Consider the following 14892-nt stretch of genomic DNA (forward strand, 5'->3'; position numbering starts at 1 on the left):
ATATCAACAGTACAACGAATGAAATTTCTTTTGAGAGCCAAATTGTTTAAACTTAAACTATATAGGTAGGTACATTGTTATTAACTTAATTAGGGTACTCCTTCAATCGCACTGTACGTGCGCGCCCACACGTGGTATTTTGTGGAAGAGCCACACTCAAGGGGCCAAAGAGCTACATGTGGCTCGCAAGCTGTGGTTTGCCAACCACTGACCTAATACATCAATGTACATAAAAGAATACATTAATATAAAGGAGGTAACAGTTCTATATTATACACTGTGAAATGTTTCTGAGTACAAACTATTTTTGATTAAACAATCTGTCCAAATATCTACATAGTTCAAATTTACCATAATAAATGCACTGTCTGGACTATTTAATCATGAAATATAAATATTAGAGATATGAAACCTAGAAAAATGTATGTATTGTGTATATGGGTAAAATTTCCAGTTAACAAACATTTTGGAGTGTGAATTTTAATATCATTTAACCACACAAAAATTTAAAGTATATATACAGTTATACAGATTTTAAATAAATATACAATATCAGATTGAGGACAAAGACCAAATCTAAATGCTATTAGGATAACCAAACATATTACTTCTATAAATGAAATACTCTGGCTACCATAAAAAATGTTTTCCATAGTGAGGCAGACTGCATTGATGAAAACTGAAGCAAAAATAGCCTTTCCCAACATTCTTGAGCTAGAAGTCCATCTCCTGCTACAATTTGAATGTTATCATGGAAAACTGCTCAATTTTCTCTTTTTACCAGCATCCCCATTGTACATATAGCCAGAGCTTGCTTTCTGTATGTTAAATTATAGTTAATGTAATTCCTAAGCTTAACCTCCATTCCAGAATTTCTCATGGCTACAACTAACATGAGATATGACTACGTCCTGTCTTTAATCTTCCAGAGTACTCAGCCAAGCCTCATATCCTGAAGGCAAGGAGTGGCAGCATATAAACATTAAAGCTTGGACTCTGGCCCTAACTGGTTTGGCTCAGTGGATAGAGCACCGGCCTGTGAACTGAAAGGTCCCAGGTTCGATTCCAGTCAAGAGCATGTACTTTGATTGCGGGCACATCCCCAGTAGGTGTGCAGGAGGCAGCTGATCGATGTTTCTCTCTAACCGATGTTTCTAACTCTCTATCCCTCTCCCTTCCTCTCTGTAAAAAAATCAATAAAATAAAATAAAAAATAAAAAAAGCTTGGACTCTGGAGTCAGCCTTCCTGAAATTTGAATTCTGTCTACTCCCCTTTCTAACTCTATGACATTAGATAGGTTCCCTTAATCTCTCTATGCCTCCCTTTTCCCATGTGTGAAAATGATAAGAGTATCCACCTTATAAGGTAATTATGTCAAGAGTTTCTTATAACAGTGATTGATACATATTAAGTGCTCAATAAATGTAAGCCATATTACTCCACTACCTGAGTCCTCTGGTCTCAGCCTTCAATAATTTAAGTGAAACTGCTTGAATTTCCCACCTATAATAATAAAAGCGTAATATGCTAATTAGACTGGACAACTGATTGACCTTCCGAACGTCATTCCGGACATCCTTCTGGATGAAGCCGTGGCGGCGGGGCCGAGGCAGAGGCAGTTAGGGGCGATCAGGCAGGCAGGCAAGCAGGGATGATCAGGCAGACAGGCAGAGGGATTAGGGGCAATCAGGCAGGCATACAGGCAAGCGGTTAGGAGCCAGTGGTCCTGGATTACGAGAGGGATGTCCGACTGCTGGTTTAGGCCCGACCTCATGGGCCTAAACCGGCAGTTAGACATCCCCCGAGGGATCCCGGGTTGGAGAGGGTGCAGGCCGGGCTGAGGGAACATCCCCCGCCATGCACAAATTTCATGCACCAGGCCTCTAGTTAACAATATAAAATCAGATATCACACTAACAACTGTTTCAAATTATCTGTTAGATAAAAATCTTCCTACAAGATTGTTGTTGTTGCTATAAAGTGCTTTCTAGTATGGTTCAACAGCATAACAACAAAAGCCCTAACAATAATAGTACTTAATGTTTATTGACCATTTACTATGTATCTGGTTCTAATCTAAGCATTTTACATACATTAGTTTAATTAGTTCTCCCCATCACCTTTGTATTATTATCTCCATAGTAGGTTTCTGCTAATATTTAGGATATAAAGAAAAACAAAATCAAAACATGTTTGTTCTTAACTATGTCAAAGTTTGTGGGGTTTTTTTCCAATTTGTCAAAGCAGTGGGTTCTTATCTACTGTTGAAATTCTCATTTGATACAGGTTAGTTTTTTTAAAAAGAGCTATAAACAAAGCTAAGTAAATAAATATTTCAAATGAAATTTAATTTATGTATGTGCAAAAATTCTTAAAAATTGTTCATGATTTTCCAAATACAAGTTGGATCTTACAACTTGATTTAAACAAAAGATTTAACCTGTTCAATACTGTTGTTTTCTTAAGGTTTTTTTTTTCTTTTTTTTTTTTAATATATATATATTTTTTTATTGATATTTTTACAGAGAGGAAGGGGGAGGGACAGAGAGCTAGAAATATCGATGAGAGAGAAACATCGATCAGCCGCCTCCCGCACACCTCCCACTGGGGACGTGCCCGCAACCAAGGCACATGCCCTTGACCGGAATCGAAGCCAGGACCCTTCAGTCCACAGGCCGACGCTCTATCCACTGAGCCAAACCGGTTTCGGCTTTCTTAAGGTTTTTTACTAATTTTTAGAGAGAGCGGACAGGAGAGGGGGAGAGAAAGAGAGAAACATTGATGGGAGAGGGAAATACCCATCAGCTGCCTCCTGCATGCCCCCTACTGGGATTGGCATGTGCCCTTAACAGGAATTGAACCAGCAACCTTTTGGTGCACAGGACAATGCCCAACGAACTGAGCCACACCAGCCAGGGTTTCAATACTGTTGTGTGTTTTCTAATACGTTTTTTACTTTTAGAGAGAGAGGGGAAGGAAGAGGGATAGAGATTAACGTTGATGAGAGAGAAACATCATCGATCAGCTGCCTCCTGCATGCCCCCTAATGGGGATTGAGCCTGCAACCCAGGCATGTGCCCTGACCAGGGATCGAACCAATGACCTCTTGCTTCCTCAACCCCTGAGCCACACCAGCTGGGCTCAATGCTGTTTTTAATCCTCACTCGAGGATGTTTTGTTTTTTATTGATTTTAGAGAGAGGAAGGGAGAGAAACACTGATGTGAAAGAGAAACATCGATTGGTTGCCTCCTGACTAGGAATGGAACCCTAAACCTAGTAATGAACTCTGACTGGGAATGGAACCCACCCCCTTTTGGTGTATGGGATGAAGCTTCAACCAGCTGGACACCAGCCAGGGCATTTTAATATTGCTTTTAAAGGAATGTAAGAAACTTGTGAACTTTTATATTTTTTCTCTATAAAATTTAACACGTATACATTATACTATATAGAATTTTGCCAATGAAAATACTAATAATGAGTCCATATAAAACACTAGTAGCCCTGAGCACGAATCTGTGCGCCAGTAGCTTGCCAGTAGCTCTCTACCTCCCTCCAGTAGCTCTCCACCCACTGCCCCACCCTCCTGTGGCTCCCTCCGCCCCCCCCCCACCCCCCCATAGCTTGCTGCCCTGCACCCTCCTGTAGCTCTCTGCCACCTGCTTGTAGCTTGCTGCCCCTCCCTCCTGCTGATCCGTGATCCGGTCATTACTCGTTCGGTTCGTTACACTTCATGGCCTAACAACCATTTGCATACTGCATCCTTATTATATAGGATCCTTTTTACTTTTACAGTTACCTGTTAAGAAGGTTCTCTACTTCTTGAACTTCCACTATGCACTGTTTGTTATCAGAAAAGAGACGAGCTTGAAATTTTCTATCTTGAAAATCATACAGCATCACAATAATTAAACTGCTCAAATGATCTGGCTACCAAGGGGAAACACACAAAAAGAAAAGTATATAAACAATATCTAATAGCACTATTTTTCATTCCATTATTTTTCATAACAGGTCAGGAATATGACTATATTTACAGAATCTGGCTGGATTGAGAGAAAAACACCTCAAAATAGAAAAAAAAAAAAAGAGTCCAGTACGAAAGAGATCTTTCAAAGAAGACAATTTTTGGCATGTTCATCAAAATGAAAGGACTAGGGTCAGTATTAGAAGCATTAGAAGTAAAAAGAGTTAAGAATATACTTTAAAGAGGTGTCAGCATTTAGAAAACTAGTTATGACTTAAGCCTGAAGGCTTTTTAGTACTTTCGAAATAACAATCAGGAGACAGCTAATTATATAAAAGGCATCTACTTACTATTGTAGTACTTGGAAAGATGCAGCTATCTATTAATATAGTTTCCAAAATACCCTGATCTGCAAGACAAGGTAAATGCCTGTTACTGAATATACCAAAGCTGAAAATGAAAACACTTTGGAATCAAAATACACTTTAGACAATGTCATAAAATACATTTACTTTCATATCTAAAATATACCTCAATTCTTGATAAAGACTTAAATTACAATGACATGATGAAGTTGCAACTGTTACGAATTTGGACCCTAATGACCCAGGTACCACATGGAATCGCAAAGGTGCATTATCTGAATGGTCCAAGTAGTAATAAAGAAATCCCAACCTTTAATTTATGTCTTTTGAAAAACATTAAAGATCTCATTCATAATGTCTTATCTTGCTATGAATTGTTGGATTCAATTTGCTAATACTCTAGGATTTTTGTTATATGTTTATGTTCATGAGGGGTGGTCTGTGACTTCTAATGTCCTTGTCACTGTTGGTGCACATCTTGGTCCTTCCCAAAGGCACCCAGACACAGCAGAGGGAGCCACAAGCTGTGGATTGCGGAGAGCTCCACACAGGTATACAGGGCCAGTCAGAAACAGCATCTGACACTGTCCTGCACTAGAGATTAGGAGGCATGACAGATCTACATAACACATAGTCACAAACTCTAACAGGCAGCCAAAATGGGGAGACAAAAACAAACAGGCTCCAAACGAAAGAACAAGAGAATTCTCCAGAAGAAGAGCTAAATAAAATGGATAAGGAATTTATCAGACATAAGAGTTCAAAATAATGATGGCAAAGATGGCATGAGAACAGATATAGTAACTATGAAGAATGACATAGCACTAATAAAGAACACAGTGGAAGGAATACACAGCAGATTTGGGGAAGCCAAGGATCAGATCAGAGAATTAGAAGACAGAGTAGAAAAAAATCACTCAATCAGAGAACCAGAAAGAAAAAAACAATTAAAAAACAGGAGGTCAGCTTAAGGGAGCTGTGGGACAACATGAAATGTAACAATATTAGAGGTGCCAGAAGGGGAAGTAAGTGAGCAAGGGATTCAGAACGTGTTCTCAAAGCATACATTAAGCAATTATAAGGTTTTCCGCTGACAGGTTAGATGATTCTGAAATGACCAGGTTAAGGCCACACCAGTACCTGGTATTTATAATTCACTAACTACTATATACACCTAGAGAAGTTGGAGAAAGAATTAAGCCATCAATAAAATCAACAATTTCAGGAACATATCTTTCCTCAAGGTTTTTTCTTTCTTTTTTTTAAGAAATTTATTTTTTTAAGAAATCATTTTGCCAGTTTTTCTTTGTTTTAAATATTTAGTATTCCTTGAAAGATCCAGAGATTCTTTGAAAAAAAAAATTTAGCTTCTAGTACTTAATAGGAATAGGCAGGTTATTCTTCATTACCTCCTTTAGCAAAAAGGTGACCTTCAGGCTAGTTAGTAAAGCAGGAGTAGTGGTTTGTCTTCATTTCAAAAAACATTATACTGAGCCCTTTAAACCTTAGGTTAATCAGAACATACACTCTCTGCTTTGATAGAGCTTATGCACAAAGAATGACATCATCGAAGGAGCAAACAATAAAACTGAAAAACATAAAACCCAACCAAAGGAATACACTTAACTGCACACCACATGACTATCTAATTAGTGCATAATTTTACATAAAATAATTTCAGACTTTTAGTATTGATTTCTAAAGGTAAGATTCAATATTCTATTAGGAAAACAAAGTGTCTATAATAGAGTCTTGGCATTAACATTAAATACCAACTAATCAACACAGATGCCCAAGTCTGCATTTCATTCTTGCGAGGAAAAGTGTAGAAATGTTCATTTGACTCATTGGTTGGTCTTTAAGATTAAACTGGAGGAGGAAAAATGGTTAAGACAGATTTTAAAAGAAAAAAATCACAAGCAGGAGAAAATAAAGAAATGAAAACTAAAGGGAAGTTGCCTCTTAACATCAAATTTTTCTCTATATTGACAAATTCCTGGCCTTAAAGTTTACCTCATCTCAGCAGACAACCAAAAATACATAATCATATCTAAGAAATTAATGGAACGTTATTCTAGCAGGGGATGTGCGGGAGGCAGCCAATTGGTGTTTCTCTCTCTCCCTTCCTCTCTCTCTCTCTAAAATCAACAAAACATATTTTAAAAAGAGAGAAATTAATGGGACATTTTAATTCCACTAAACAATTGTTAACTGCCTATGTGCAAGGAGGCCCAGTAAGTATTAATACTAAAAATAGATAGGCAAATGAGTAGTTGCCCTTTCAAGATCTCTTTAGGAAGCTATGTGCTTATCACTCCAACCATACTAATACTCCAAATATTTCCAGAACTTCTTTTTGTAACTATATTCAGTCAGTTTACAAGCCAACATAAACTTTGCAGTTTATATTACATTATAAATCACTGTATTATTTAAATTAAAGTTTATGGTTAGTACAAAAACAAATGTCTCCAAGCCCTCTGACTTCTTGCTCTCCTAGTAACAGTATTTGGTTCTCTCCTGGGATCTGCTCCCCACGCTCAGAAGTTAATAATTAACCACCACTGAGGAAATCTGAAACATGGCATCTCCCGCCCTAGAAGGAAATTAGCAGAATTCTGCAAAAATTTGGAGGAATGAATGTATAAGTTCCCAAAATCAAAGCTATTTATTGGTGATAAATGGGGTCATCTTAATTGGGGTTGCTTTAATTTTTATATACATTTTTAATATATTGCACTTTTTCTTCTTATTCTACCCCTGTTCCTCTCCCCGACCCTCTTACTGGTTTTTATTTATATTTTTGAGAGTTTCACACACTAAAACACAACTAAAATACAAGATGTAAACACTGAGAATGGAAAGAAATACCCAAGGAGAGGGAAACTATAAATGCGTGCTTCAATGGATCCTTGTTCTTCCTGCTAATGGGAGTGTTTCCTTGTTCAATTTAATGACTGAATTGCATCTAAGGCACCATGCTAGACAAAATCTACACTGAAAAACAGTTCTGGCCTGAAAAAGCGTGTTTTACTGGAACTCTCCTCATTCCTTGACATTTGCAACCACCGACTAAAGATATCCATATGCACAGAAACAAAACGTGGTCTGAGGGGGCTGCACACCACAAGTTCTCTCATTCTTTTCTTGTGCTGATCCTCACGGCGGGGTGCTACTCACACTTCAGGGCACTGAAGGCCAGCTCATAGGACAGATGCTGAAAGGATTCATCCGCCGACTCGCTGGACAGGGGCCGCAGGGGTTCGTTCCCATACTTTATTAAGACTTTCTCTGGTGACGTTTCGATTCGAATACCCTGGAAAATGTTCGCTGCCATAATGTAAACGGGATCCGGATAACCCGTTTTGTCGGGGATACCGCTCGAGTTCTTTTCGCTGGATGCCTCGTCGCCCGACAGGGCCAGGCAAGCGAGCTGGGAGAGCTCCTCGGTATTGTTTTCGCTGGAAAACTGCAGTTCACTTGGCTCTAGCATGTCTGCCCCTGGACTGCCGTCGATTACAATTCAGATGTTCCAGGAAATGGTTTTACTTGTACCGTAAGCATCGTCTGTGTGAAAAGAAAAGCTTATCTCAGTACATCCCTCTCTCTGCAGGGCCACACCTGGTGCCCCACTCGGCTGTGGCCTTAAAGACGGGGAGGTGACGTTCACTGGCCGATCCGAGCATCCTATACTCCGAGCCCAACAAGCCCCAACGACATCACACACTCTAAAGGGGAGAGGGATGGAGACAGCTGGGGAGTCGCCTCCCAAGCGACAGGCGGCTTTTTCCCAGGCCGGCTTGGGGACACAGCTCCCCAAGGAGCCGCCTCTACCGCCCCACGGGCGCCCCCTTCACCAGCTCGCGCGAATCCTCCTTTACCCCCCAGGGCGGACGTTTCCCGGGCCTGGGGACGCAGAGGCGGCACCGCGCACACCGAGGCTGGCGTCTGGAAAGGCGCCCTCGCGAGCCCGGGGCGACAGAGGGCGACGGAGGCCAGCGAGGGCCGTTTGGTTCCAAGGCAGCCTCTCCCACCGGCGGGTTCGGGGCAGGGGCCGGGGCCTCCGGCGCTCGCCTCGCTGGGGTTTCGGGGAGGAGGACGCGCCGTAGCGCCTCGCCTGCCACGCGCGGTCACTCGTCGCGGGCGTGGCGGCTGAGCCGGTGGAACGCGAGCCGATGGACCCCGCGGGCTCAGGCCGCCGCTGGTACGCCTCCTTCGCCTCCGGTAGCTCTTCCGCCTAGGATCCTGGTCTCCATGGCAACCGAGAAAGGGGGCGGAGGGCGTGGGGGCCTGGGGGCGGGGCGTCGGACCCCGCCGAGGGCAGTTCCCGCGGGATTTGGCCCAGGCTGCCTCGGGCTCCGCGAGTTGCTCTTCCCGCCTCTCGGGACACCTGTGCCAGCCCCGCCCACCCCGAAGTGGAACGGCCTTAGCGCGGACCTGGGGGTCCTCGACTTCCCCAGGATTGCAAGTGGCCCCTCTTTCCGACACATTCCCTATGGTCTCCTGGAAAGCCAGAATTTTGTGTCGCTGACAACACCCAGTTTAGCGGGTTTAGCAGAGGCGCAGGAAACGCAAACAGGTGGGTGTAAAACTACTGATGAAAAGGGAAAAAAAGAAGAGACTTAATGTATTCCGTGGTTGTTTTTTTACAACTGTAGCTAACACGTTAGACGGACTCTTCCAGGGTAAGTTATTTAAAGATCTCTGCCAACTTAAGACCACATCCCTCCTTTACCGACGTTGCCTGCAAAGAAAGGCGTTGCTGAAATGGACCTACGAAAGATCAAATTCGCCCCACCCTCCAAATTATAGAATGCAACTGGGAACATATATAAACCTCCCCAGAGGGTTTTAATATGGCTATTTTTAATTTTTGAGAGCCCTAGAACGAAGTCTGCATCAAAGAAAAATCTTAAACATGCAAAAATACGCATTAATTTCTAGAATAAAACCAAATGACTGAGATTTGAATTTATTGTTGAGTTTCTGTGCATTTTAAACACTTCATTGATGGCCTTGTAACCTATTTTGTTATCTTCAAAGTGCATGTTCTAAAACCAAAAAGGAAAGGAAAAGATTGCTTTATTTTTCTATTGCTACTTTCTATCTTCTCCAGCAAATTTCAGGTCTGGTAATCTAATAATTTTAATGCCAGTCGAAATATCTAGAGCCTTTTTGCATGCACTCTAATTTCTCTTGCAGTAAAATTCAGTAAACTAATACAAACGTGAATACATAAAGGTCATGCAATGAAATGTCACATGTATGTACTTTACATTTCCTGGTTTAGAAAAACCTTTTGTAAAATAGAATTAGGCATTGAATTATGGAAGAAACTTGATAAATTATGTTTCAAGTTTAAAATTAAATCTTTTAAAGAAATTAATAAAATACATGCTAATATCTATTTAAAAGAAAAAAATCTGCCAGGTACTTGGTCCCTATTTTCTCCATAAGGCAAAAACAAAACAAAGTCTACAAGATGAGTGAAGTTCTTAATTCTGGACTGAGATCAAACAAAGTCATATGAAAAAGCTTGCAAGTGCAAGCATGCAAATATACTGAAGGTAAATAGCTCTAGAGACCCTACTGACTCCTGTTCAGGAATCTCAGAAACGTGCCCAACTACTTTGTAGAAGTGGTCCAATCTGGAAAATAAACACAATTTACACTAACATTATTATGGATACTCAGGGATTCTAAATTGTGGTTCTTAGTCCTTCTCTTGGTGGGTGAAATAAGAAGGGATAGACTTTCGCATTTGATTAACTTACATCTGTGAAATCTTAGGCAAGTTTTTAACATCCCTTGGCCTCAGTTTGGCACCATTCAATTTTTATTATAAATATTTGCGCCCAGCTGGTGTGGCTCAGTAGTTGAGCATCGACCTATGAACCAGGAGGTCACAGTTTGATTCCCAGTCAGGGCACATGCCTGGGTTGCGGGCTCGATCCCCAGTGTGGGGTGTGCAGGAGGCAGCCAGTCAATGATTCTTTCTCATCTCTCTCATCATTGATGTTTCTACCTCTCTCTCCTTCTACCTTCCTCTCTGAAATCAATAAAATATATATATACATAATAAAAATAAAAAAATTATTTGCACATATCTATTCCCCCTACGTCTACCTTCTTTCTACCCACACAACCTGAACAACACATGCTCTAAAATGGTTTTATTTTTATTACATATTATATCTTTTTATTCCCAGAAGTTAACAAAATATTGTTCTCTTTAACACACACACATGCACAGAAGATTATAAATATAAGATGTCTTAGGAGTTATGGTGCATTTTATTATTCATCACATAGTACACAGTACAATCTGCTGAAAATATGAGCTAAAAGCCAGCTATAAACTTAATATTGTCTTTCAAAATATTATTTGAGAAGCTTCTTGTCTTTTATGGTAGATCAATATGGGTGACAATCCATTGTATTGAAAAATAGATTTAATGAGAGTCTTTACCACCAAAATAAAGCCTAGGCAAACAGTTGTGGGTTAGTGAACTCACCGTTGCTATTTACTCTAATCGTGTGTATAAATAACCCTGCCTCCTTGCCTCTCACTTCTGGGTTATGGCTTCCTTGTGGAGGGGAGGCCCCAAGGGGAGCACATTCAATCTCAGTGAGCAGTTTACAAAAGTAACCATAGAGAGAGGTGTGTGGAGTCAATGGCTGTGAAAGCAGAGTAGTAAAAAATGTAGTCTTTTGTTTAAGTCACACTCTGTAATATGATCAGAACATTAAATTAGAGATGGTGTCGAAACTTAAAAAGTTAGTTACCGGGAGCTTTCTGCCAAAGGAACTTAATGGAGTGCTTTTCTTTCCCCAGGGTGTGAGTATTGGAAATATTTGTAAATTAACATTCCTTCTATTTGACTCAGAGTAGCTCCTGTATATTCGCCAAGTAGGTGCTCAAAATGCATTTGCTCACTTGCTTCAATTTGATTTGGGTGTATAAAACTGCTCAGTTCCTCTAAAGCCTGTTATAGAAATGTAAAAAGCATATGAAAAATAAAGATTTATAACTTGTGTTCTTAAACACCAGGATGCAATTTATAATTATTGCTATTTAGAAATGGGAATTCATGGTCAGATCTGAAATATCCCATCCCCAAAGGAGGGGATAAGGGCTAGATGCCCAAGAAGGCAGGAGACTCACCCCAGTTAGGTGAATATCATCCTCTGATGCTGGGTGACAGTGTGAAGGAATGTTTTACGTATTGTGAAGGGTAGCATTACTCAAGCGTCCTCTTGCTAGTAGTCCTTATGGAAACTTGTCTCAACTTGAAAAGGATGTAGTAAACTGATAATGCAAACATCCCTCTGCAAAAAACAAAAGATGATTGTGGGTGGATTATTTAACACAAGACCATTAATAATGAATGATTAGTTAAAAGAGCCTTACTCACTTGCAGAGGGGAAGCAGCAGAAGACTGGGTGGAACAAAGTGTTCTAAAGGGTAGGGCATGTGGAGAGGAACACAAGTCTACACCATAGTCTTTCAGAGATGGTGCCATTAGAAATAATACTCTGAAATTTAGAAGCCAAAAATGACAACAGCAACTAATGAAGAGTTTGAGTTACCTAGGATGCAAGGGGAAAAGAGGATTCAAAAGACTTATCATTCCAGCCCTTGATTGTCCTTTGTGGCCCAGGAGAAACAAGGATTACAACAGACAATCACTGTAATAGAGTAAACCAACACAGTAATTTCCTAGAGTTGGTTATTCAAGCACCACTTGCAAGATTTTTTCGCCATACTCAAATATTTACTTAATGTTTTCTTTTAAATCAGATTGACTTTTTTTTTTACTTAAGTAGAACTATAAATGGAAAATCAACATGATATGCCATCAATTAAAATAACCGCAACAAAAACAATAGTATGAAATTCTAGCTAGAAACAGTTGTGCCAAGGCTCCCAGCTTGAGGTTGACTGTTCCTGGTTAAAGAGCAGATGGGCAATATACGTGTTAAACACTGGTATAGAAATGAGACTTTCTCCTTGTCAGAAGGATCAAAAGAGCATTGAATAAAGCAGCTTTTTTGCTGTGTGGTTAAATGTTATTCAAAGCCAAGTCTGCATACCACTTCAAATCATCTCTCCTATCTTCAGTGGTTCTCAAACCACACTTGAGAAAACACTGCATTAAGAGATTTAAATCCAAGAGTTAGTTAGAGGATAAGTGGTTCCTCTGAAACAAGAGGGAGAAAATACAAAAATTTAGAACTGGCAAGAAAGAAATTAGAAGGATCTCATGTCACAGATAAGTTTAGTCTACTTATATGGCATAATGGTAGTAGAAATTTTAAAGCTAGGTAGAATCCGAAGACCTGGTTTTTAGTCCTAATTTTGTGATGAATTAGTTACATAACCCCATGGGAAGGCCCTCCACTTCATATTTGTGTCTTGATTTGTTCAAGTCTATGCTTAACTTACTAAGAAAAAAGTGGGTGGAGAAGGATTTAAAGCATGGGACAGACTGCAGAATCTTGGAGGGAAGGCAGGGGAGGGTGGGTGGGAGGGAGATAATCAACCAAAGACTTTGTATGCATATATGCATAACCCATGGACACAGACAATAGGGTGGTGAAGGTCTGCTGTAGGAAGGAGGAGAGGTGGGGGGCGGGCTGGAGGAGGTCAATGGGGAATAAAGGGGACATGTAATACTTTCCACAATAAAGGTTTAAAACAAACAAACCCCTTTTACAAGACCTCAAAAACTGTAAAATGGCCAAGATACATAAGGAGCTGGGAAAGCACAAGATGAGCCTGGCACACCTTGAAGTGTCAGAAATAAAAAAAACAAAAAAAGACTAAGATTGGCAGTCAATAGGAGAAAGATATTCAAAGATCTATTTAAATGTTTATTTAATAATATATGTTTAAAATGTCTATTTAAAAGTTCATTTTGCCCAGCTGGCCATGGCTCAGTGGTTTAGCCTTAGCCTATGAACCAGGAAGTCACAGTTCAATTCCCGGTCAGGACACATGCCTAGGTTAGGGGCTCAGTGCCCTGTGGAGAGCATGCAGGAGACAGCCAAGCAATAATTATCTCTCATCATTAATGTTTCTATCTCTTTCTCCCTCTCATTTCCTCACTGAAATCAATATATACGCGCGCGCGTGTGCACACACACACATATATATCTCCTATCTAATAAAGAGGGAATATGCTAATTGACCCTCATGCCATTCATTTTCTTTCTGTAATAGAAAAATAAAATAATCTTCAGCCAAAACCGGTTTGGCTCAGTGGATAGAGCGTCAGCCTGCAGACTGAAGGGTCCCAGGTTCGATTCCGGTCAAGGGCACGTAACTTGGTTGCGGGCACATCCCCAGTAGGAGGTGTGCAAGAGGCAGCTGATCGATGTTTCTCTCTCATCGATGTTTCTAGCTCTCTATCCCTCTTCCTTCCTCTCTGTAAAAAAATCAATAAAATATTAAAAAAAATAATAATAATAATCTTCAAAAGAGAGCTTGAGTGGCCGTGCCATTGTTAGACAAAGTAGACTTTAAGATACAATCATTTCTATAACACTTTTTTTTCTTGGAAAATAACTCATAGCCCTAACCGGTTTGGCTTAGTGGGTAGAGCGTCAGCCTGTGGACTCAAGGGTCCCAGGTTCAATTCCAGTCAAGGGCATGTACCTTGGTTGCGGGCACATACTTAGTAGGGAGTGTGCAGGAGGCAGCTGATCGATGTTTCTCTCTCATGGATGTTTCTAACTCTCTATCCCTCTCTCTTCCTCTCTGTAAAAAAGAAATAAAATATATTTTAAAAAAAAGAAAATAAATCATAGAAACATAGCAAGACATTCTGGCATTGTTAGAGGGTTAGTAAGATTGTGGCAGGATTAAAAATTCTATTATTACTACTTTATTGGAAGCACTGTGAGTCAATTTTTGGGTCAAAACTAAGTCATGCCTCAATGCTAGAATAGTGAGCACATCCAACTGTGCTGAAGAGGTAAAGGCATGGTTTTTATGAAGATTCCTGCCCTAATGTTCAACATACATAATGGTATGAAATTCATTTGTGAAAGGTATGTCCGTTTACACTGAAATTATACATGTTGACTTAGTATTTAAATGCTTGAGCAAATATAAAAGAAAACAGTGTACAAAATTAAGTTACGATTTTCTTTTCATTTTAATTCTAAATTTTAGGATCACAAAAGAGTCATAAAATGGTGGGAAGGGGTATTTTATGTTTTTATGTAACTAAATACAAAATTCTCACTCCTCCTCCAAAAACTAAACCAACCACCCCATATCAATCAAATAAATATACTCAAAACAAAATGAGTGTAATCATTACTACAATAATGATTCCTCACCAGGTTTAAGTGTACTATTTTACTCTAAATTAGTTTTGGGGAGCCATCTGCTGGTAAATTGGTGAGTTGTCTGTGATTTTTTCCCCCCAAAGGATGTATAATCAGGTTGTCAGATAATTTACAGAGTGCTTAGTTACATTTGAGTTTCAGACAAATAACAAATGATTTTTAGTGTAAGTATGTCAGTAAAGTACTTCCTCCATATGCCCAT

At 39.9% G+C, this 14892-nt stretch overlaps 2 protein-coding genes across 2 annotated transcripts in view; one reads left to right on the plus strand and one right to left on the minus strand.

Moving 5' to 3' along the window:
* The window catches only part of NSUN7 (NOP2/Sun RNA methyltransferase family member 7), a 35982-nt gene extending 27650 nt beyond the window's left edge, over positions 1-8332 (minus strand). Inside the window, exons 1-4 of the mRNA XM_080661351.1 lie at positions 8216-8332; positions 7515-7901; positions 4320-4378; positions 3802-3932 (exon numbers count right to left, since the gene is read on the minus strand). Coding sequence (XP_080517477.1) covers positions 3802-3932; positions 4320-4378; positions 7515-7827 — 503 coding nt within the window. The 5' untranslated portion in view covers positions 7828-7901; positions 8216-8332. The remainder of the gene's footprint in view (positions 1-3801; positions 3933-4319; positions 4379-7514; positions 7902-8215) is intronic.
* APBB2 (amyloid beta precursor protein binding family B member 2) overlaps positions 1-14892 on the plus strand; it is a 433025-nt gene that overhangs the window by 378312 nt on the left and 39821 nt on the right. The gene's annotated exons all lie outside the window — the stretch shown is intronic.

The sequence above is a fragment of the Plecotus auritus genome (assembly GCF_963455305.1).
Source record: "Plecotus auritus genome assembly, chromosome: 1".
Classification (NCBI taxonomy): Eukaryota; Metazoa; Chordata; class Mammalia; order Chiroptera; family Vespertilionidae; genus Plecotus; species Plecotus auritus.